Source organism: Salminus brasiliensis, chromosome 18, assembly GCF_030463535.1.
Source record: "Salminus brasiliensis chromosome 18, fSalBra1.hap2, whole genome shotgun sequence".
NCBI classification, from domain to species: domain Eukaryota; kingdom Metazoa; phylum Chordata; class Actinopteri; order Characiformes; family Bryconidae; genus Salminus; species Salminus brasiliensis.
This window is the reverse complement of record NC_132895.1, coordinates 36,535,830-36,560,829: the sequence shown is the minus strand read 5'-3', so window position 1 is coordinate 36,560,829 and position 25,000 is coordinate 36,535,830. Positions and strand designations below refer to the sequence as shown.

Below are 25,000 nucleotides of genomic sequence, written 5' to 3'. Positions count from 1 at the left end.
ACACCACCAAACACCAGCTAACCCCAGCTAACACCAGCTAACCATTTAGCTAACACCACCTAACACCACCTAACACCAGCTAACCATTAGCTAACACCACCAAACACCAGCTAACCATTAGCTAACCCCAGCTAACACCAGTTAACACCACCTAACACCACCGAACACCAGCTAACCATCAGCTAACACCAGCTAACCATTAGCTAACACCACCTAACACCAGCTAACCATTAGCTAACACCAGCTAACACCAGCTAACCATTAGCCAACACCACCTAACACCAGCTAACACTAGCTAACACTACCTAACACAGGCTAACCATTAGCTAACACCAGCTAAACATAGCTAACACCAGCTAACCATAGCTAACACCAGCTAACCATTAGCTAACACTAGCTAACCAGAGCTAACCAGAGCTAACACTAGCTAACCAGAGCTAACATTAGCTGACCAGAGCTAACATTAGCTGACCAGAGCTAACACTAGCTGACCAGAGCTAACCAGAGCTAACACCAGCTAACCAGAGCTAACACTAGCTAACCAGAGCTAACCAGAGTTAACCAGAGCTAACACTAGCTAACACTAGCTAAACAGAGCTAACACTAGCTAACCAGAGCTAACCAAAACTAACACTAGCTAACCAGAGCTAACCAGAGTTAACCAGAGCTAACACTAGCTAACACTAGCTAACCAGAGCTAACACTAGCTAACCAGAGCTAACCAGAGCTAACCAGAGTTAACCAGAGCTAACACTAGCTAACCAGAGTTAACCAGAGCTAACACTAGCTAACCAGAGCTAACCAGAGTTAACCAGAGCTAACACTAGCTAACACTAGCTAACCAGAGCTAACACTAGCTAACCAGAGCTAACCAGAGCTAACCAGAGTTAACCAGAGCTAACACTAGCTAACCAGAGCTAACCAGAGCTAACACTAGCTAACACCAGCTAACCAGAGCTAACACTAGCTAACCAGAGCTAACACTAGCTAACACCAGCTAACCAGAGCTAACCAGAGCTAACACTAGCTAACACCAGCTAACCAGAGCTAACCAGAGCTAACACCAGCTAACCAGAGCTAACCAGAGCTAACACTAGCTGACCAGAGCTAACCAGAGCTACACACCTCCCACTGAGACCATACACACCTCCCACTGTGACCATACACACCTCCCACTGAGACCATACACACCTCCCACTGTGACCATACACACCTCCCACTGTGACCATACACACCTCCCACTGTGACCATACACACCTCCCACTGTGACATACACACCTCCCACTGTGACAATACACACCTCCCACTGTGACCTACACACCTCCCACTGTGACCTACACACCTCCCACTGTGACATACACACCTCCCACTGTGACCATACACACCTCCCACTGTGACCATACACACCTCCCACTGTGACAATACACACCTCCCACTGTGACCATACACACCTCCCACTGTGACCATACACACCTCCCACTGTGACATACACACCTCCCACTGTGACCTACACACCTCCCACTGTGACCTACACACCTCCTACTGTGACAATACACACCTCCCACTGTGACCATACACACCTCCCACTGTGACAATACACACCTCCCACTGTGACAATACACACCTCCCACTGTGACCTACACACCTCCCACTGTGACCTACACACCTCCCACTGTGACCTACACACCTCCCACTGTGACATACACACCTCCTACTGTGACAATACACACCTCCCACTGTGACCATACACACCTCCCACTGTGACCTACACACCTCCCACTGTGACATACACACCTCCCACTGTGACAATACACACCTCCCACTGTGACCATACACACCTCCCACTGTGACATACACACCTCCCACTGTGACAATACACACCTCCCACTGTGACCATACACACCTCCCACTGTGACCATACACACCTCCCACTGAGACCATACACACCTCCCACTGTGACCTACACACCTCCTACTGTGACAATACACACCTCCCACTGTGACCATACACACCTCCCACTGTGACCTACACACCTCCCACTGTGACATACACACCTCCCACTGTGACAATACACACCTCCCACTGTGACCATACACACCTCCCACTGTGACATACACACCTCCCACTGTGACAATACACACCTCCCACTGTGACCTACACACCTCCCACTGTGACAATACACACCTCCCACTGTGACCTACACACCTCCCACTGTGACCTACACACCTCCCACTGAGACCATACACACCTCCCACTGTGACCTACACACCTCCCACTGTGACCATACACACCTCCCACTGTGACCATACACACCTCCCACTGTGACCTACACACCTCCCACTGTGACCATACACACCTCCCACTGTGACCATACACTGTGACCATACACACCTCCCACTGTGACCATACACACCTCTCACTGTGACCATACACTGTGACCATACACACCTCCCACTGTGACCTACACACCTCCCACTGTGACCATACACACCTCCCACTGTGACCATACACACCTCCCACTGACCTACACACCTCCCACTGTGACCATACACACCTCCCACTGTGACAATACACACCTCCCACTGTGACCATACACACCTCCCACTGTGACAATACACACCTCCCACTGTGACCTACACACCTCCCACTGTGACCTACACACCTCCCACTGTGACATACACACCTCCCACTGTGACAATACACACCTCCCACTGTGACCTACACACCTCCCACTGTGACCATACACACCTCCCACTGTGACATACACACCTCCCACTGAGACCATACACACCTCCCACTGTGACAATACACACCTCCCACTGAGACCATACACACCTCCCACTGTGACCTACACACCTCCCACTGTGACCATACACACCTCCCACTGTGACATACACACCTCCCACTGTGACATACACACCTCCCACTGTGACAATACACACCTCCCACTGTGACAATACACACCTCCCACTGTGACAATACACACCTCCCACTGAGACCATACACACCTCCCACTGTGACCTACACACCTCCCACTGTGACCTACACACCTCCCACTGTGACAATACACACCTCCCACTGTGACAATACACACCTCCCACTGAGACCATACACACCTCCCACTGTGACCTACACACCTCCCACTGTGACATACACACCTCCTACTGTGACATACACTGTGACATACACACCTCCCACTGTGACAATACACACCTCCCACTGTGACCTACACACCTCCCACTGTGACCATACACACCTCCCACTGTGACATACACACCTCCCACTGAGACCATACACACCTCCCACTGTGACAATACACACCTCCCACTGTGACCTACACACCTCCCACTGTGACCATACACACCTCCCACTGTGACATACACACCTCCCACTGTGACATACACACCTCCCACTGTGACAATACACACCTCCCACTGTGACAATACACACCTCCCACTGAGACCATACACACCTCCCACTGTGACCTACACACCTCCCACTGTGACCTACACACCTCCCACTGTGACAATACACACCTCCCACTGAGACCATACACACCTCCCACTGTGACATACACACCTCCCACTGTGACAATACACACCTCCCACTGTGACAATACACACCTCCCACTGAGACCATACACACCTCCCACTGTGACCTACACACCTCCCACTGTGACCTACACACCTCCCACTGTGACCATACACACCTCCCACTGTGACCATACACTGTGACATACACTGTGACATACACACCTCCCACTGTGACCATACACACCTCCCATTGTGACCTACACACCTCCCACTGTGACATACACACCTCCCACTGTGACATACACTGTGACATACACACCTCCCACTGTGACCATACACACCTCCCACTGTGACAATACACACCTCCCACTGTGACCATACACACCTCCCATTGTGACCATACACACCTCCCACTGTGACCATACACACCTCCCACTGTGACCATACACACCTCCCACTGTGACAATACACACCTCCCATTGTGACCTACACACCTCCCACTGTGACATACACACCTCCCACTGTGACATACACTGTGACATACACACCTCCCACTGTGACCATACACACCTCCCACTGTGACCATACACACCTCCCACTGTGACAATACACACCTCCCACTGTGACCATACACACCTCCCATTGTGACCTACACACCTCCCACTGTGACATACACACCTCCCACTGTGACATACACTGTGACATACACACCTCCCACTGAGACCATACACACCTCCCACTGTGACCATACACACCTCCCACTGTGACCATACACACCTCCCACTGTGACAATACACACCTCCCACTGTGACCATACACACCTCCCACTGAGACCATACACACCTCCCACTGTGACCTACACACCTCCCACTGTGACCATACACTGTGAGATTCACACCTCCCACTGTGACCATACACTGTGACCTACACACCTCCCACTGTGACCATACACACCTCCCACTGTGACCATACACTGTGAGATACACACCTCCCACTGTGACATACACACCTCCCACTGTGACATACACACCTCCCACTGTGACCATACACACCTCCCACTGTGACCATACACACCTCCTACTGTGACCATACACACCTCCCACTGTGACCTACACACCTCCCACTGTGACCATACACACCTCCCACTGTGACCATACACACCTCCCACTGAGACCATACACACCTCCCACTGTGACAATACACACCTCCCACTGTGACCTACACACCTCCCACTGAGACCATACACACCTCCCACTGTGACCTACACACCTCCCACTGTGACCATACACTGTGAGATTCACACCTCCCACTGAGACCATACACACCTCCCACTGTGACCTACACACCTCCCACTGTGACCATACACTGTGAGATTCACACCTCCCACTGTGACCTACACACCTCCCACTGTGACCATACACACCTCCCACTGTGACCATACACTGTGAGATACACACCTCCCACTGTGACATACACACCTCCCACTGTGACATACACACCTCCCACTGTGACCATACACACCTCCCACTGTGACCATACACACCTCCTACTGTGACCATACACACCTCCCACTGTGACCTACACACCTCCCACTGTGACCATACACACCTCCCACTGTGACCATACACACCTCCCACTGAGACCATACACACCTCCCACTGTGACCATACACACCTCCTACTGTGACCATACACACCTCCCACTGTGACCTACACACCTCCCACTGTGACCATACACACCTCCCACTGTGACAATACACACCTCCCACTGAGACCATACACACCTCCCACTGTGACCTACACACCTCCCACTGTGACCTACACACCTCCCACTGTGACCATACACACCTCCTACTGTGACCTACACACCTCCCACTGTGACCATACACACCTCCCACTGTGACCTACACACCTCCCACTGTGACCTACACACCTCCCACTGTGACCATACACACCTCCTACTGTGACCTACACACCTCCCACTGTGACCATACACACCTCCCACTGTGACCATACACACCTCCCACTGTGACCTACACACCTCCCACTGTGACCTACACACCTCCCACTGTGACCATACACACCTCCCACTGTAAACCTCAAAACATACAGCTGAACTGTACCAAACCGGACTGAACAGCTATTTTGCACTCTGTCTATCTGCACTATGTCTATCTGCACTCTGTCTATCTGCACTCTGTCTATTTGCACTCTGTCTATTTGCACTCTGCCTATTTGCACTCTGTCTATTTGCACTATGTCTATCTGCACTCTGTCTATTTGCACTCTGTCTATCTGCACTCTGTCTATTTGCACTCTGTCTATTTGCACTCTGTCTATCTGCAATCTGCCTATTTGCACTATGTCTATCTGCACTATGTCTATTTGCAATCTGCCTATTTGCACTCTGCCTATTTGCACTCTGTCTATCTGCACTCTGTCTATTTGCACTCTGTCTATTTGCACTCTGTCTATCTGCAATCTGCCTATTTGCACTCTGTCTATTTGCACTCTGTCTATCTGCAATCTGCCTATTTGCACTATGTCTATCTGCACTATGTCTATTTGCAATCTGCCTATTTGCACTCTGCCTATTTGCACTCTGTCTATCTGCACTCTGTCTATCTGCACTCTGTCTATTTGCACTCTGTCTATTTGCACTCTGTCTATCTGCAATCTGCCTATTTGCACTATGTCTATCTGCACTCTGTCTATTTGCAATCTGCCTATTTGCACTCTGCCTATTTGCACTCTGTCTATTTGCACTCTGTCTATTTGCACTCTGTCTATCTGCACTCTGTCTATTTGCACTATGTCTATTTGCACTATGTCTATCTGCACTATGTCTATTTGCAATCTGCCTATTTGCACTCTGCCTATTTGCACTCTGTCTATCTGCACTCTGTCTATTTGCACTCTGTCTATCTGCAATCTGCCTATTTGCACTATGTCTATCTGCACTCTGTCTATTTGCAATCTGCCTATTTGCACTCTGCCTATTTGCACTCTGTCTATTTGCACTCTGTCTATTTGCACTCTGTCTATCTGCACTCTGTCTATTTGCACTCTGTCTATCTGCAATCTGCCTATTTGCACTCTGTCTATTTGCACTCTGTCTATTTGCAATCTGCCTATTTGCACTCTGTCTATCTGCACTCTGTCTATCTGCACTCTGACTATCTGCACTCTGTCTATTTGCACTCTGCCTATTTGCACTCTGTCTATTTGCACTCTGTCTATCTGCACTCTGTCTATCTGCACTCTGTCTATTTGCAATCTGCCTATTTGCACTCTGTCTATTTGCACTCTGTCTATTTGCACTCTGTCTATCTGCACTCTGTCTATCTGCAATCTGCCTATTTGCACTATGTCTATCTGCACTCTGTCTATTTGCAATCTGCCTATTTGCACTCTGCCTATTTGCAATCTGCCTATTTGCACTCTGCCTATTTGCACTCTGCCTATTTGCACTCTGTCTATTTGCACTCTGTCTATCTGCACTCTGTCTATTTGCACTCTGTCTATTTGCACTCTGCCTATTTGCACTATGTCTATCTGCACTCTGTCTATTTGCAATCTGCCTATTTGCACTCTGCCTATTTGCACTCTGTCTATTTGCAATCTGCCTATTTGCACTCTGCCTATTTGCACTCTGTCTATCTGCACTCTGTCTATTTGCACTCTGTCTATTTGCACTCTGCCTATTTGCAATCTGCCTATTTGCACTCTGCCTATTTGCACTCTGTCTATTTGCACTCTGTCTATCTGCACTCTGTCTATCTGCACTCTGTCTATTTGCACTCTGTCTATTTGCACTCTGTCTATCTGCACTCTGTCTATCTGCACTCTGTCTATTTGCACTCTGTCTATTTGCACTCTGCCTATTTGCACTATGTCTATCTGCACTCTGTCTATCTGCAATCTGTCTATTTGCAATCTGCCTATTTGCACTCTGTCTATTTGCACTCTGCCTATTTGCACTCTGTCTATTTGCAATCTGCCTATTTGCAATCTGCCTATTTGCAATCTGCCTGTTTGCACTCTGCCTATTTGCACTCTGTCTATCTGCACTCTGTCTATTTGCACTCTGTCTATCTGCACTCTGTCTATCTGCACTCTGTCTATTTGCACTCTGTCTATTTGCACTCTGTCTATTTGCACTCTGTCTATTTGCAATCTGTCTATTTGCACTATGTCTATCTGCACTCTGTCTATTTGCACTCTGTCTATTTGCACTCTGTCTATCTGCACTCTGTCTATTTGCACTCTGTCTATTTGCACTCTGTCTATTTGCACTCTGTCTATCTGCACTATGTCTATCTGCACTCTGTCTATTTGCACTCTGTCTATTTGCACACTGTACGGATGTTCTTTTCTGTAAATATCAGCTGTTTACTTTCTGTAAATATCAGCTCTTTATTACCTTTAGTACTTTTTACTTTTTTAATTTATCCCCTATCCTATTTATTGTTTAGTGTCATTTTCCTTTAGTTTAATACTGTAAATAATCTGTGTTCTGTGTTTTTGTTACTTGTCATACGTGTTGCTCTCACCAAGACAAATTCCTTGTATGTGTGACATACTTGGTGAAATAAAGAGATTCTGATTCTGATTCTGATTCTGAAGGGATCAGTGAGCTGTAAGTGCTCTTTGATGGGCGGTGATGTTGGTGGTCTTACAGGCGGTTGTTAGGGGTCAAGCTTGGACCTTTGATCTCTCTGCTGTTTACAAGTGAAGGGGATGAAGGTTGGTCTCTGACGTCTACAGTACACTTCCTGTGGTGTACAATCAGACGTCCTCTTACCTGTGTACCCCAGGAGACACTCGCAAACGTAGCGGTCCTTCCCGTTGACGCAGGTCCCGTTGTTCTCGCACGGTCGCGACGCACACTCGTTGATGTCAATCTCACAGTTGTAACCCTGGTAACCAGGTACACAGAAGCAGTGGTACTCGTTGATGCTGTCCTTGCATATCGCCCCGTTCTGGCAGGGATGAGACACGCACTCGTCCACGTCCTCCTCGCAGCGTTCGCCGCGGAAACCTGGAGCGCACTCGCACGTGAAGCCGTCCAGTTGCCTCCTGCAGGTGGCGTTGTTGAGGCAGGGCTGGTCCACGCAGTCGGTGATGCGTGCACTGCAGTCGTCCCCTCCGAAGCCGCCGGGACAAAGGCAGGTGAACCCGTCCGACTCTGAGAGACACTCCGACCGGACACCCACACACGGGTCGCTCGCGCACTCGTCCACCTCTGCCGGACAGGCGAACTCATCGCTGCCCAGCTCACTCGCACACCCCTCACACTCGGCGAACACACACGCGTCGTACAGCTCCTCACAGTCCTTCCCCATGTAGCGCACGCCGTCCCGCGCACATAGGCACACGTAGTCGTCCATGGTGTCCACACACGTCGCACCGTTCTGACACGGAGACGACACACACTTCTCCGACGACTCCGAGCAGAAGATACCTGGAGGGGGGAGAGAGGAGTGTGAGGGATGTAGCGGTGTGTGTGTGTGTGTGTGTGTGTGTGTGTGTGCTAACTTCAGCAATGTTCGTATCAGCTCCACACACACTGCTGACGGTCATTTGTGGCCTGTTATTTCCAGCAGAACTGAGTAGTCCTGTCCGAGTGTCTTTATTCTGGTTCTGAATCAACCAAACCGGATCTGTTTAGATTCCGGATCAGTGTGGCTGAAATACTGCGCTGTGTGTGTGTGTGTGTGTGTGTGTGTGTGTGTGTTAAAGTCTGAAAGCTGATTAAAGTGTATTTACAGGAGTAACAGGATCTCCACCCGCTGCTGAGTGCTAATCACAACCTGCAGGTCAGGAGCCGCCGCCAGTCTGTCGCTGTTCTGCTGCCAGTTCTGTTTCCTCTGAGTGAGACACTCCTTCACCTCCACCCCCTCCATCACATCTGTCACATCTGTCTGTGGTGATGGTCTGTAGTGATAGTCTGTAGTTATGGTCTGTGATTATAGATTGTGGTGATGGTCTGTGGTTATATATTGTGGTGATGGTCTGGTTATAGATTGTGGTTATGGTCTGTGGTTATAGATTGTGGTGATATTCTTTGGTTATAGATTGTGGTTATGGTCTGTGGTTATAGATTGTGGTTTAGATTCAAGATGGCGCCGAGGATGGCAGCCACAGTGACGAGCTCCTCCGTATGGTGTTTGTTTTTGTTTGTTAATGTTGTCTATTGTACGTCAAACTCAGTTAGTTGGAGCAGGGAACAACTACTGAGCTTCAGGAACAACATTTCCCCTGAAAGCATCCCGGAATTTGTTCAAGAACCTTCAGTTTGTGCGGAGATCCTCACCACAGCCGCGCTGACCGCGCTCGGCCTCGCCAGGAGACTGTGGAGAAGCCGGCGCAGGGGCAGACGAGCCGGCGCGCTCGTGCGGCTGAGGCGGCACGGGGCTCGCACACCTCTACCGTCATTATTCCTCTCCAACCTCCGATCTCTCAGCAACAAAACTGAGGAACTACTTCTGCTCAACCAAACCAACAAGGACTTCTCCGCTGCTTCTGCCCTCTGCTTCACGGAGACCTGGCTGTCCGAGCTGACCGAGTCTACCCCCCCATCACCCCTCTCCTCCTCCACTCCCACCCCCACACTGGCCCTCTCACCTCTGCCTCCTGCTCATCTCTGCATCAACCTGCAGGATGTTCACAGGCTCTTCAGCAGACAGAAGGTGAGGAAAGCCCCCGGGCCTGACTCAGTCTCTCCATCCACCCTAAAACACTGCTGTGACCAACTAGCTCTAGTGTTTACAGACATCTTTAACAGATCACTGGAACTCTGCTCTGTTCCAGCCTGCTTCAAAACCTCCACCATCATTCCAGTTCCCAAGAAATCCACCATCACCGGACTGAATGATTACAGGCCTGTCGCCCTGACCTCTGTAGTCATGAAGGTCTTTGAACGCCTGATCCTAGCCCACCTGAAGTCCATCACAGATCCCCTGCTGGACCCCTTGCAGTTTGCGTATCGAGCAAACAGGTCTGTCGATGATGTGGTCAACCTGACCCTGCACTTTATCCTGCAACATCTCGACAGCCATGGAAACTATGCTAGGGTTTTGTTTGTGGACTTTAGCTCAGCCTTTAGCTCAGCACACTTCAGACCTCCGGACACTCAGTACTGGAGTCCCTCAGGGTTGTGTTCTTTCACCCCTTCTCTTCAGCCTCTACACTAATGACTGTGTCTGCTTACAGAAAGGAAATTGAGCAGCTGGTGTCCTGGTGCAGCAACAACCACCTGCTGCTAAACACAGAAAAGACTGTAGAGATGGTGGTGGACTTCCGACGCAATCCACCCACCCTCCCCCCCCCCTCCACATCAACAACACTGCAGTATCAATGGTGGAGTCACTCAAGTTCCTGGGCACCACCAGCTCCAGAGACTTGAAATGGGAGAAAAACACCATCTCCATCATCAAGAAAGCTCAACAAAGAATGTTCTTCTTGAGACAGCTGAAGAAATTCAACCTGCCACAGAACCTGATGATCCAGTTCTACACAGCGATCATCGAGTCCATTCTTACAGCCTCCATAACTATCTGCTTTGGTTCCTCCACCTCACAAGAAAGAACCAAACTCCAGCGCATCATCAGGACAGCAGAGAGGATCATCGGATGTAACCTGCCATCACTTAAGCAGATCTACACCAGCAGGATGAGGAAGCGGGCTGGCAAGATTACATCTGACCCCTCACATCCTGGACACCTCCTCTTCCAGACTGCGGTCCATCAAAACCAGCACAACACGTCATGCTAACAGCTTCTTCCCCAGAGCTGTAGCGCTCCTCAACCACAGTGGACACCTCCCACTGTAAACCTCAAAACATACAACTGAACTGTACCAAACCGGACTGAACAGCTATTTTGCACTATGACTATTTGCACACCTGTACAGATGTTCTTTTCTGTAAATATATTTTCAGCTCTTTATTACCTTTAGTACTTTTTACTTTTTTAATTTATCCCCTACCATATTTATTGTTTAGTGTCATTTTCCTTTAGTTTAATACTGTAAATAATCTGTGTTCTGTGTTTTTGTTACTTGTCATACGTGTTGCTCTCACCAAGACAAATTCCTTGTATGTGTGACATACTTGGTGAAATAAAGAGATTCTGATTCTGATTCTGATGGTCTGTGGTTATAGATTGTGGTGATGGTCTGGTTATAGATTGTGGTTATGGTCTGTGGTTATAGGTTGTGGTGATGGTCTGTGGTTATAGATTATGGTTATGGTCTGTAGTGATAGTCTGTAGTTATGGTCTGTGGTTATAGATTGTGGTTATGGTCTGTAGTGATAGTCTGTAGTTATGGTCTGTGGTTATAGATTGTGGTTATGGTCTGTAGTGATAGTCTGTAGTCATGGTCTGTGGTTATAGATTGTGGTTATGGTCTGTCAAGTCAAGTCAAGTCAGATTTATTAGTAGAGCTTTTTACAACTGTTGTCATCACAAAGCAGCTTTACATAATTAGTACTTAATAAAGAACAGGGTTAGGGTTAGGGTCTGTAGTGATAGTCTGTAGTTATGGTCTGTGGTTATAGATTGTGGTGATGGTCTGTGCTTATAGATTGTGGTTATGGTCTGTGGTTATAGATTGTGGTGATGGTCTGGTTATAGATTGTGGTTATGGTCTGTGGTTATAGATTGTGCTGATGGTCTGTGGTTATAGATTGTGGTTATGGTCTGTAGTGATAGTCTGTAGTTATGGTCTGTGGTTATAGATTGTGGTTATGGTCTGTAGTGATGGTCTGTGGTTATAGATTGTGGTTATGGTCTGTAGTGATAGTCTGTAGTTATGGTCTGTGGTTATAGATTGTGGTTATGGTCTGTGGTCGTAGAGTGTGGTAATGGTCTGTAGTGATAGTCTGTAGTTATGGTCTGTGGTTATATATTGTGGTGATGGTCTGTGGTTATAGAATGTGGTTATGGTCTGTGGTTATAGATTGTGGTGATATTCTTTGGTTATAGATTGTGGTTATGGTCTGTGGTAATAGATTGTGGTTATGGTCTCTGGTTATAGATTGTGGTTATGGTCTGTGGTTATAGATTGTGGTTATGGTCTCTGGTTATAGATTGTGGTTACAGATTGTGGTTATGGTCTCTGGTTATAGATTGTGGTTATGGTCTCTGGTTATACATTGTGGTGATGGTCTCTGGTTATACATTGTGGTGATGGTCTCTGGTTATACATTGTGGTTATGGTCTGTGGTTATAGATTGTGGTGATGGTCTGTGGTTATAGATTGTGGTTATCGTCTCTGGTTATAGATTGTGGTTATGGTCTCTGGTTATAGATTGTGGTTATAGTCTGTGGTGATGGTCTGTAGTTATAGATTGTGGTGATGGTGTGGTGATGGTCTCTGGTTATAGTCTCTGGTTATAGATGGTCTCTGGTTATAGATTTGGACATTTACACCACCCGCTGCATCCGCAAAGCAACCAGCATTGTGGATGACTCCACCCACCCTTCACACAGACTGTTCTCCCTCCTGCCATCAGGAAGAAGGTACCGCAGCATCCGGTCCAACACGACCAGACTCTGCAACAGCTTCTTCCCCCAAGCCATCAGACTCCTCAACACAACTCAACTTCTGAACTGATATCTTTCTGGTACATGTACACTCTCTCTCTCACTCTCTCCAACCATTTACCCCAGATAACATGGGAAGCATTTTTTGCACAAAGCATTTGCACAAATAACTTTACTACCTCACTGGACTCAATATTTATTACACATTGCAAAATCTGCACACTACCACCAATTATTTATTATTCTCTGTCTGTACTGTGTTGTGTTGTCTGTCCGCACTTGTGTTATGTATTCACTGTGTCTATGTTGCACCATGGTCCTGGAGGAACGTTGTTTTGTTTCACTGTGTACTCTGTATGTAGTTGAAATGACAATAAAACACACTTGACTTGACTTGACTTGACTTGATGTTCTGTGGTTATGGTCTGTGGTTATAGATTGTGGTTATCGTCTCTGGTTATAGATTGTGGTTATGGTCTCTGGTCATAAATTGTGGTTATGGTCTGTGGTGATGGTCTTTAGTTATAGATTGTGGTGATGGTCTGTGGTTATAGATTGTGGTGATGGTCTGTGGTTATATATTGTAGTGATGGTCTGTGGTTATAGATTGTGGTTATGGTCTGTGGTGATGGTCTGTGGTTATAGATTGTGCTGATGGGCTCTGGTTATAGATTGTGCTGATGGTCTGGTTATAGATTGTGGTGATGGTCTCTGGTTATAGATTGTGCTGATGGTCTGTGGTTTTAGATTGTGGTTATGGTCTGTAGTTATAGTCTGTAGTTATGGTCTGTGGTTATAGATTGTGGTTATGGTCTTTAGTGATAGTCTGTAGTTATGGTCTGTGGTTATAGATTGTGGTTATGGTCTGTGGTTATAGATTGTGGTTATGGTCTGTAGTGATAGTCTGTCGTTATGGTCTGTGGTTATATATTGTGATGGTCTGTGGTTATAGATTGTGGTTATGGTCTGTGGTTATAGATTGTGGTGATATTCTTTGGTTATAGATTGTGGTGATGGTCTGTGGTAATAGATTGTGGTTATGGTCTCTGGTTATAGATTGTGGTTATGGTCTGTGGTTATGGTCTCTGGTTATAGATTGTGGTGATGGTCTGTGGTTATGGTCTGTGGTTATAGATTGTAGTGATGGTCTGTGGTTATAGATTGTGGTTATGGTCTGTGGTTATAGATTGTTCTGATGGTCTGTAGTTATAGATTGTTCTGATGGTCTGTGGTTGTAGATTGTGCTGATGGGCTCTGGTTATAGATTGTGCTGATGGTCTGGTTATAGATTGTGGTGATGGTCTCTGGTTATAGATTGTGGTTATGGTCTCTGGTCATGGATTGTGGTTATGGTCTGTGGTGATGGTCTGTAGTTATAGATTGTGGTGATGGTCTGTGGTTATAGATTGTGGTGATGGTCTGTGGTTATGGTCTGTGGTTACAGATTGTGGTGATGGTCTGTGGTTATAGAATGTGGTGATGGTCTGTGGTTATGGTCTGTGGTTATAGATTGTAGTGATGGTCTGTGGTTATAGATTGTGGTTATGGTCTGTGGTGATGGTCTGTGGTTATAGATTGTTCTGATGGTCTGTAGTTATAGATTGTTCTGATGGTCTGTGGTTATAGATTGTGCTGATGGGCTCTGGTTATAGATTGTGCTGATGGTCTGGTTATAGATTGTGGTGATGGTCTCTGGTTATAGATTGTGCTGATGGTCTGTGGTTTTAGATTGTGGTGATGGTCTGTGGTTATAGATTGTGGTTATGGTCCGTGGTCATGGTCTGTGGTTATAGATTGTGCTTATGGTCTGGTTATAGATTGTGGTGATGGTCTGTGGTTATAGATTGTGCTGATGGTCTGTGGTTTTAGATTGTGGTGGTGGTCTGTGGTCATGGTCTATGGTTTTAGATTGTGGTGATGGTCTGTGGTTATAGATTGTGGTGATGGTCTGTGGTTATAGATTGTGGTTATGGTCTGTGGTCATGGTCTCTGGTTATAGATTGTGCTGATGGTCTGTGGTTTTAGATTGTGGTGATGGTCTGTGGTCATGGTCTGTGGTTTTACATTGTGGTGATGGTCTCTGGTTATAGATTGTGGTGATGGTCTGTGGTTATAGATTGTGGTTATGGTCTGTGGTCATGGTCTCTGGTTATAGATTGTGCTGATGGTCTGTGGTTTTAGATTGTGGTGATGGTCTGTGGTTATAGATTGTGGTTATGGTCTGTGGTCATGGTCTGTGGTTTTACATTGTGGTGATGGTCTCTGGTTATAGATTGTGGTGATGGTCTGTGGTTATAGATTGTGGTTATGGTCTGTGGTCATGGTCTCTGGTTATAGATTGTGCTGATGGTCTGTGGTTTTAGATTGTGGTGATGGTTATTTATTGAGGGTTTGTTTTCCGACTTCGCATTGTGGTTAAAATGTCCCCCTAACACAAAGACCCCAAAAACACAGAGAGTGACATCAGTGTCAGAGATACAACATCCTTGGCTCCCTGTTCAGGATTTAATATCATCAGTAAATGTGAGGCTGAGTGGTGGTCACACGTGTGTGTGAGTGTGTGTGTGTGTGTGTGTGTGTGTGTGTGTGTGAGTGTGTGTGTGTGTGTGTGTGAGTGTGTGTGAGTGTGAGAGAGGAGTAGGGAGAGTTTGAGTATGGGAGTTGTATGGCTATTGTCTGGCCAAATTCACAAATAGCGTGAGAGCGCTGTTGAGTATTTCCTCATTCAAAGTCCACTTCCATCCCCCCCGGAGACCCCTCATTCCCTCTCATTCCAGCTCCTCCCCCAGCTCCCCCTTTGATCAGGCTGCCCTTCCCCAAATCTTCAATCATGTGGAAGATATTAATGAGTGCAGGGCAGGAATGTGGGAGTGGGTGGGGGTCGGTGGGGGGTGGGTGTGTGGCTGGGAGAGGATAGAGGATATGTGTGTGAGGGGGGGGTCATAGAGAGTGTGTGTGTGTGTGTGTGTGTGTGTGTGTGTGTGTGTTTGACAGTGTGTGTGGATGTATTTCACAAAACATGAACTTCTAAACAGTCTGAATGGAAACGGCTGAGTATCCGATTCTTAATTATTGATGATTATTAATAATAATTGGGGATTATTAATGATTACTGGTGTTGATTAATGATTATTGGGGATTATTGATGATTACTGGTGTTGATTAATGATTACTGGTGTTGATTAATGATTACTGGTGTTGATTAATGATTATTGATGATTATTGGTGTTGATTAATGATTACTGGTGTTGATTAATGATTATTGGGGATTATTGATGATTATTAATGATTATTGGTGTTGATTAATGATTATTGGTGTTGATTAATGATAATTTGGGATTATTGATGATTATTGGTGTTGATTAATGATAATTTGGGATTATTGATGATTATTGGTGTTGATTAATGATAATTTGGGATTATTGATGATTATTGGTGTTGATTAATGATTATTGGTGTTGATGAATGATTATTGGTGTTGATTAATGATAATTGGGGATTATTGATGATTATTGATGTTGATTAATGATAATTGGGGATTATTGATGATTATTGGTGTTGATTAATGATTATTGGTGTTGATTAATGATAATTGGGGATTATTGATGATTATTGGTGTTGATTAATGATTATTGGGGATTATTGATGATTATTGGTGTTGATTAATGATAATTGGGGATTATTGATGATTATTGGTGTTGATTAATGATTATTGGTGTTGATTAATGACTATTGATGTTGATTAATGATAATTTGGGATTATTGATGATTATTGGTGTTGATTAATGATTATTGGTGTTGATTAATGATTATTGGTGATTATTGATGATTATTGGTGTTGATTAATGATTATTAGTGTTGATTAATAATAATTGGGGATTATTGATGATTATTGGTGTTGATTAATGATTATTGGTGTTGATTAATGATTATTAGTGTTGATTAATGATAATTGGGGATTATTGATGATTATTGGTGTTGATTAATGATTATTGGTGTTGATTAATGATTATTAGTGTTGATTAATGATAATTGGGGATTATTGATGATTATTGGTGTTGATTAATGATTATTGGTGTTGATTAATGATTATTAGTGTTGATTAATGATAATTGGGGATTATTGATGATTATTGGTGTTGATTAATGATTATTGGTGTTGATTAATGATTATTGGTGTTGATTAATGATGATTATTGGTGTTGATTAATGATTACTGGGAATTATTGATGATTATTGTTGTTGATTAATGATTATTGGTGTTGATTAATGATAATTGGGGATTATTGATGATTATTGGTGTTGATTAATGATTATTGGGGATTATTGATGATTATTGGTGTTGATTAATGATAATTGGGGATTATTGATGATTATTGGTGTTGATTAATGATTATTGGTGTTGATTAATGATAATTGGGGATTATTGATGATTATTGGTGTTGATTAATGATTATTGGTGTTGATTAATGATAATTGGGGATTATTGATGATTATTGGTGTTGATTAATGATTATTGGGGATTATTGATGATTATTGGTGTTGATTAATGATAATTGGGGATTATTGATGATTATTGGTGTTGATTAATGATTATTGGGGATTATTGATGATTATTGGTGTTGATTAATGATAATTGGGGATTATTGATGATTATTGGTGTTGATTAATGATTATTGGGGATTATTGATGATTATTGGTGTTGATTAATGATAATTGGGGATTATTGATGATTATTGGTGTTGATTAATGATTATTGGGGATTATTGATGGTTATTGGTGTTGATTAATGCTTATTAGTGTTGATTAATGATTATCTGCTCACACACACACACACTGCTCACACACACACTACTCACACACACACTACAAGCCACACACACACTACTCACACACACACACTGCTCACACACACACTGCTCACACACACACACACTGCTCACACACACACTACGAGCCTCAGATAAAGGAACTGAGCTGCTGTAGGAATCGAGCTCCATCCTCTAAACTACACTGTTCACTCTGTTACTCTCACACACACACTGCTCACACACACACTGCTCACACACACACTGCTCACACACACACTGTTCACACACTGCTCACACACACACACACACACTGCTCACACACACACACACTGCTCACACTGCTCACACACACACTACAAGCCACACACACACTACTCACACACACACACTGCTCACACACACACTGCTCACACACACACACACTGCTCACACACACACTACGAGCCTCAGATAAAGGAACTGAGCTGCTGTAGGAATCGAGCTCCATCCTCTAAACTACACTGTTCACTCTGTTACTCTCACACACACACTGTTCACACACTGCTCACACACACACACACACACACTGCTCACACACACACACACACACACACACACTGCTCACACACACACTGCTCACACACACACACTGCTCACATACACACACTGCTCACACACACACACTACTCACACACACACTACTCACACACACACTGCTCACACACACACTGTTCACACACTGCTCACACACACACACACACACACTGCTCACACACACACACACACACACACACACACTGCTCACACACACACACACACTACGAGCCTCAGATAAAGGAACTGGGGAGCGGGGAGGTGGGAGCTGGGGAGGTGGGAGCAGGGAGGAGGGAGCAGGGAGGTGGGAGCAGGGAGGTGGGTAGCTGGGGAGCAGGGGGGTGGGAGGTGGGTAGCTGGGGAGCAGGGAGGTGGGAGCTGGGGAGGTGGGAGCAGGGAGGAGGGAGCAGGGAGGTGGGAGCAGGGAGGTGGGTAGCTGGGGAGCAGGGGGGTGGGAGGTGGGTAGCTGGGGAGCAGGGAGGTGGGAGCTGGGGAGGTGGGAGCAGGGAGGAGGGAGCAGGGAGGTGGGTAGCTGGGGAGCAGGGGGGTGGGAGTGGGGAGGTGGGAGCAGGGAGCAGGGAGGTGGGAGCAGGGAGCAGGGAGGTGGGTAGCTGGGGAGCAGGGGGGTGGGAGCTGGGAGGTGGGAGCTGGGGAGGTGGGAGCAGGGAGCAGGGAGGTGGGAGCAGGGAGGTTGGTAGCTTGGGAGGTGGGAGCTTGGGAGGTGGGAGCTTGGGAGGTGGGAGCTTGGGAGGAGGGAGCAGGGAGGTGGGTAGCTGGGGAGCAGGGGGGTGGGAGGTGGGTAGCTGGGGAGCAGGGAGGTGGGAGCAGGGAGCAGGGAGGTGGGTAGCTGGGGAGGTGGGAGCTGGGGAGCAGGGGGCTGGGAGCTGGGGAGGTGGGAGCTGGGGAGCAGGGGGGTAGGAGCTGGGAAGGTGGGGAGCAGGGGGGTGGGAGGTGGGTAGCTGGGGAGCAGGGAGGTGGGAGCAGGGAGCAGGGAGGTGGGAGCAGGGAGGTGGGTAGCTGGGGAGCTGGGAGGTGGGAGCTGGGGAGCAGGGGGCTGGGAGCTGGGGAGGTGGGAGCTGGGAAGGTGGGAGCAGGGAGGTGGGTAGCTGGGGAGCTGGGAGGTGGGAGCTGGGGAGCAGGGGGCTGGGAGCTGGGGAGGTGGGAGCTGGGAAGGTGGGAGCAGGGAGCTGGGGAGGTGATAGGAGGAGGACAGGTGGAGATCAGCAGCTACATGTTCATAACCCGCATGTAGCCTGAAGGCTAAAGGCTATGCTAACAATGACTGACACAAAGCTGGGGTTCTGGGTTTGGCTGAGGTCAGTGCTAAGGCCGAGGTCAGCGCTGAGGTCGAGGCTGAGGCTGAGGTCAGGGCTGAGGTCAGTGCTGAGGCCGAGGTCAGCGCTGAGGTCGAGGCTGAGGCTGAGGTCAGGGCTGAGGTCAGTGCTGAGGCTCAGGTCAGCGCTGAGGCTGAGGTCAGTGCTGAGGCTGAGGTCAGTGCTGAGGTCAGTGCTGAGGCTTAGGTCAGCGCTGAGGCTGAGGTCAGTGCTGAGGCTGAGGTCAGTGCTGAGGTCAGTGCTGATGCTGAGGTCAGGGCTGAGGTCAGTGCTGAGGCCGAGGTCAGCGCTGAGGTCGAGGCTGAGGCTGAGGTCAGGGCTGAGGTCAGTGCTGAGGCTCAGGTCAGCGCTGAGGCTGAGGTCAGTGCTGAGGCTGAGGTCAGTGCTGAGGTCGAGGCTGAGGCTCAGGTCAGCGCTGAGGCTGAGGTCAGTGCTGAGGCTGAGGTCAGTGCTGAGGTCGAGGCTGAGGCTCAGGTCAGCGCTGAGGTCGAGGCTGAGGCTGAGGTCAGCGCTGAGGTCGAGGCTGAGGCTGAGGTCAGGGCTGAGGTCAGTGCTGAGGTCAGTGCTGAGGCTCAGGTCAGCGCTGAGGCTGAGGTCAGTGCTGATGCTGAGGTCAACGCTGACCTACACACACTAAGGTATCGCCTCCACGCAGGGCTGAACTACAGGACCCCTAAAGTCTCTTTCATGTACATTAAAGGCATTTAGCCGACGCTCTTCCCCAACAGTGACGTACAGAAGTGCTTCACTATTTGCCAAAGAATAAACGCAGCTAGTTTAAATAGACTAATAGTTCAAAGACACCTCTGATCTTCCCTTTAGAGACACCTTTCATCTCTAAAAGATTTACTTTAATGTTGTTTTTCATTCCAGAACTCCATTTCCCAGAATCCCTCTCTCTTTAGAGGCCGTTTACCTGGTGGTTTCCTGTTCAGCTGTAAATGCACCATTCAGGTGTCCCTAACGCGTCATTGCGATGTAGCGAGCCAATCAGCGAAGAGGGCGCGATTAAGCGAGCAGGTGGGTTCTGTGGGCGCTGATTGGGGGGCGGGTCTTCGCCTCTCTGAGGAGGGTTTTGGCGCCGCTGTAGCGTTTAGAGTGGTTCAGTCTCTGAGCGGTGCGGTCGGGTTTATTGCCCTGTGAGTTCAGAACCGATACCGGGGACACGTGCTGGGAGAGCTGGGAGTGCTGGGAGTGCTGGGAGTGCTGGGAGTGCTGGGAGAGCTGGGAGAGCTGGGAGTGCTGGGAGAGCTGGGAGTGCTGCAAGCTTCGTGCACCGAACGCCAGTGTACAAGGACTTGGACGAGTCAAGAGGTGAATCGACTCAATCCTCTCCCGCTGCTCAGCTGCCGTGGATGGGATGGGCTGTTCCTGTGGGAGCTCGTGGACATGTGAGTATCGGTTCATCTGGATCTTCTGGAGTATTGGTTGTTCTGGATCTTCTGGAGTATCGGTTCTTCTGGATCATCTGGAGTATCGGTTCATCTGGGCGAGTACTCTTCGCCTACGCTGTTCCTGTGGGAGCTCGTGGACATGTGAGTATCGGTTCATCTGGATTTTCTGATTCACCAAAATCTGCATTGAGAATCCACTTAAATGATCCAACGAAATGAACCCGTTCTCACCAGCTGCTGTGAACTCGGCTCTGACCCAGCCACACACAGCTGTGCTTGGTTCGATGGGTTGAGTGGGGGTGGTTGTGATGGGTTGAGTAGGTGGTTTGAGTGGGGGTGGTTGTGATGGGGTGAGTAGGTGGTTTGAGTGGGGGTGGTTGTGATGGGGTGAGTAGGTGGTTTGAGTGGGGGTGGTTGTGATGGGGTGAGTGGGGGTGGTTGTGATGGGGTGAGTAGGTGGTTTGAGTGGGGGTGGTTGTGATGGGGTGAGTGGGGGTGGTTGTGATGGGGTGAGTGGGGGTGGTTTTGTAATGGTTTGTGTGTGTGGTTGTAATGGGTTGAGTAGGTGGTTTGAGTGGGTGGTTGTGATGGGGTGAGTGGGGGTGGTTTTGTAATGGGGTGAGTGGGGGTGGTTGTGATGGTTTGAGTGGGGGTGGTTGTGATGGTTTGAGTGGGGGTGGTTGTGATGGGGTGAGTGGGGGTGGTTGTGATGGGGTGAGTGGGGGTGGTTTTGTAATGGTTTGTGTGTGTGGTTGTAATGGGTTGAGTAGGTGGTTTGAGTGGGTGGTTGTGATGGGGTGAGTGGGGGTGGTTTTGTAATGGGGTGAGTGGGGGTGGTTGTGATGGTTTGAGTGGGGGTGGTTGTGATGGTTTGAGTGGGGGTGGTTGTGATGGGGTGAGTGGGGGTGGTTTTGTAATGGTTTGTGTGTGTGGTTGTAATGGGTTGAGTAGGTGGTTTGAGTGGGGGTGGTTGTGATGGGGTGAGTGGGGGTGGTTTTGTAATGGTTTGTGTGTGTGGTTGTAATGGGTTGAGTAGGTGGTTTGAGTGGGGGTGGTTGTGATGGGGTGAGTGGGGGTGGTTGTGATGGGGTGAGTGGGGGTGGTTTTGTGATGGGGTGAGTGGGGGTGGTTGTGATGGTTTGAGTGGGGGTGGTTGTGATGGGGTGAGTGGGGGTGGTTGTGATGGTGTGAGTGGGGGTGGTTGTGATGGTTTGAGTGGGGGTGGTTGTGATGGTTTGAGTGGGGGTGGTTGTGATGGGGTGAGTGGGGGTGGTTTTGTAACGGTTTGTGTGTGTGGTTGTAATGGGTTGAGTAGGTGGTTTGAGTGGGTGGATGTTGATGGTTTGAGGGGGTGGATGTTGATGGTACTGTACTGCACTTGTGTTCTGTATGCACTGTATGTTGCACCATGGTCCTGGAGGAATGTTGTTTCGTTGCACTGTGTTCTCTGGATGTAGCTGAAATGACAAAACACCACTTGACTTCATGGTTTGAGGGGGTGGATGTTGATGGTTTGAGGGGGTGGATGTTGATGGTTTGAGGGGGTGGATGTTGGTGGTTTGAGGGGGTGGATGTTGGTGGTTTGAGGTGGTGGATGTTGATGGTTTGAGTGGGTGGATGTTGGTGGTTTTAAGTGGGTGGATGTTGGTGGTTTGAGGGGGTGGATGTTGGTGGTTTGAGGGGGCGGTTGTTGGTGGTTTAAGTGGGTGGATGTTGATGGTTTGAGGTGGTGGATGTTGATGGTTTGAGGGGGTGGATGTTGGTGGTTTTAAGTGGGTGGATGTTGGTGGTTTGAGGGGGTGGATGTTGGTGGTTTGAGGGGGTGGATGTTGATGGTTTGAGGGGGTGGATGTTGATGGTACTGTACTGCACTTGTGTTCTGTATGCACTGTATGTTGCACCATGGTCCTGGAGGAATGTTGTTTCGTTGCACTGTGTTCTCTGGATGTAGCTGAAATGACAAAACACCACTTGACTTCATGGTTTGAGTGGGTGGATGTTGATGGTTTGAGGGGGTGGATGTTGATGGTTTGAGGGGGTGGATGTTGGTGGTTTGAGGGGGTGGATGTTGGTGGTTTGAGGTGGTGGATGTTGATGGTTTGAGTGGGTGGATGTTGGTGGTTTTAAGTGGGTGGATGTTGATGGTTTGAGGGGGTGGATGTTGGTGGTTTGAGGTGGTGGATGTTGATGGTTTGAGGGGGTGGATGTTGGTGGTTTTGAGGGGGTGGATGTTGATGGTTTGAGGGGGTGGATGTTGGTGGTTTGAGGGGGCGGTTGTTGGTGGTTTTAAGTGGGTGGATGTTGATGGTTTGAGGTGGTGGATGTTGATGGTTTGAGGGGGTGGATGTTGATGGTACTGTACTGCACTTGTGTTCTGTATGCACTGTATGTTGCACCATGGTCCTGGAGGAATGTTGTTTCGTTGCACTGTGTTCTCTGGATGTAGCTGAAATGACAAAACACCACTTGACTTCATGGTTTGAGTGGGTGGTTGTTGATGGTTTGAGTGGGTGGTTGTTGATGGTTTGAGTGGGTGGTTGTTGATGGTTTGAGGTGGGTGGATGTTGTTGATGGTTTGAGGTGGGTGGATGTTGTTGATGGTTTTAAGTGGGTGGATGTTGTTGATGGTTTGAGGTGGCGGTTGTTGATGGTTTGAGTGGGCGGTTGGTGGTGGATGTTGATGGTTTGAGGTGGGTGGATGTTGTTGATGGTTTGAGGTGGGTGGATGTTGTTGATGGTTTTAAGTGGGTGGATGTTGTTGATGGTTTGAGGTGGCGGTTGTTGATGGTTTGAGTGGGCGGTTGTTGATGGTTTGAGGTGGTGGTTGTTGATGGTGGATGTTGATGGTTTGAGTGGGCGGTTGTTGGTGGTGGTTGTTGATGGTTTGAGGTGGTGGTTGTTGATGGTTTGAGTGGGCGGTTGTTGGTGGTGGATGTTGATGGTTTGAGGTGGTGGTTATTGATGGTTTGAGGTGGTGGATGTCGATGGTTTGAGTGGGCGGTTGTTGGTGGTGGATGTTGATGGTTTTAAGTGGGTGGATGTTGATGGTTTGAGGTGGTGGATGTTGATGGTTTGAGGTGGTGGTTATTGATGGTTTTAAGTGGGTGGATGTTGATGGTTTGAGGTGGTGGATGTTGATGGTTTGAGTGGGCGGTTGTTGGTGGTGGATGTTGATGGTTTTAAGTGGGTGGATGTTGATGGTTTGAGGTGGTGGATGTTGATGGTTTGAGGCGGTGGATGTTGATGGTTTGAGTGGGCGGTTGTTGGTGGTGGATGTTGATGGTTTGAGGTGGTGGATGTTGATGGTTTTAAGTGGGTGGATGTTGATGGTTTGAAGTGGTGGATGTTGATGGTTTGAGTGGGTGGATGTTGATGGTTTTAAGTGGGTGGATGTTGGTGGTTTGAGGTGGTGGATGTTGATGGTTTTAAGTGGGTGGATGTTGGTGGTTTGAGGTGGTGGTTATTGATGGTTTGAGGTGGTGGATGTTGATGGTTTGAGGTGGTGGTTATTGATGGTTTGAGGTGGTGGATGTTGATGGTTTGAGGTGGTGGTTGTTGGTGGTGGATGTTGATGGTTTGAGGTTGTGGTTGTTGATGGTTTGAGGTGGTGGTTGTTGATGGTTTGAGTGGGCGGTTGTTGGTGGTGGATGTTGATGGTTTGAGGTGGTGGATGTTGATGGTTTGAGGTGGTGGATGTTGATGGTTTGAGGTGGTGGATGTCGATGGTTTGAGGTGGTGGATGTCGATGGTTTGAGTGGGCGGTTGTTGGTGGTGGATGTTGATGGTTTTAAGTGGGTGGATGTTGATGG

The 25,000-nt window shown here is 47.9% G+C and overlaps 1 protein-coding gene across 2 annotated transcripts in view; it reads right to left on the bottom strand.

Moving 5' to 3' along the window:
- Positions 1-25,000, bottom strand: part of crb2a (crumbs cell polarity complex component 2a) — a 68,974-nt gene that overhangs the window by 29,050 nt on the left and 14,924 nt on the right. Inside the window, exons 1-2 of one of the 2 annotated variants that reach the window (XM_072662194.1) lie at positions 9,302-9,842; positions 8,337-8,996 (exon numbers count right to left, since the gene is read on the bottom strand). In XM_072662194.1, the coding sequence (XP_072518295.1) occupies positions 8,337-8,922 (586 nt within the window). In that variant the 5' untranslated portion in view covers positions 8,923-8,996; positions 9,302-9,842. Of the gene's footprint in view, positions 1-8,336; positions 8,997-9,301; positions 9,843-25,000 lie in introns of those variants that run through there. The other variant, XM_072662193.1, reaches the window with a different exon arrangement.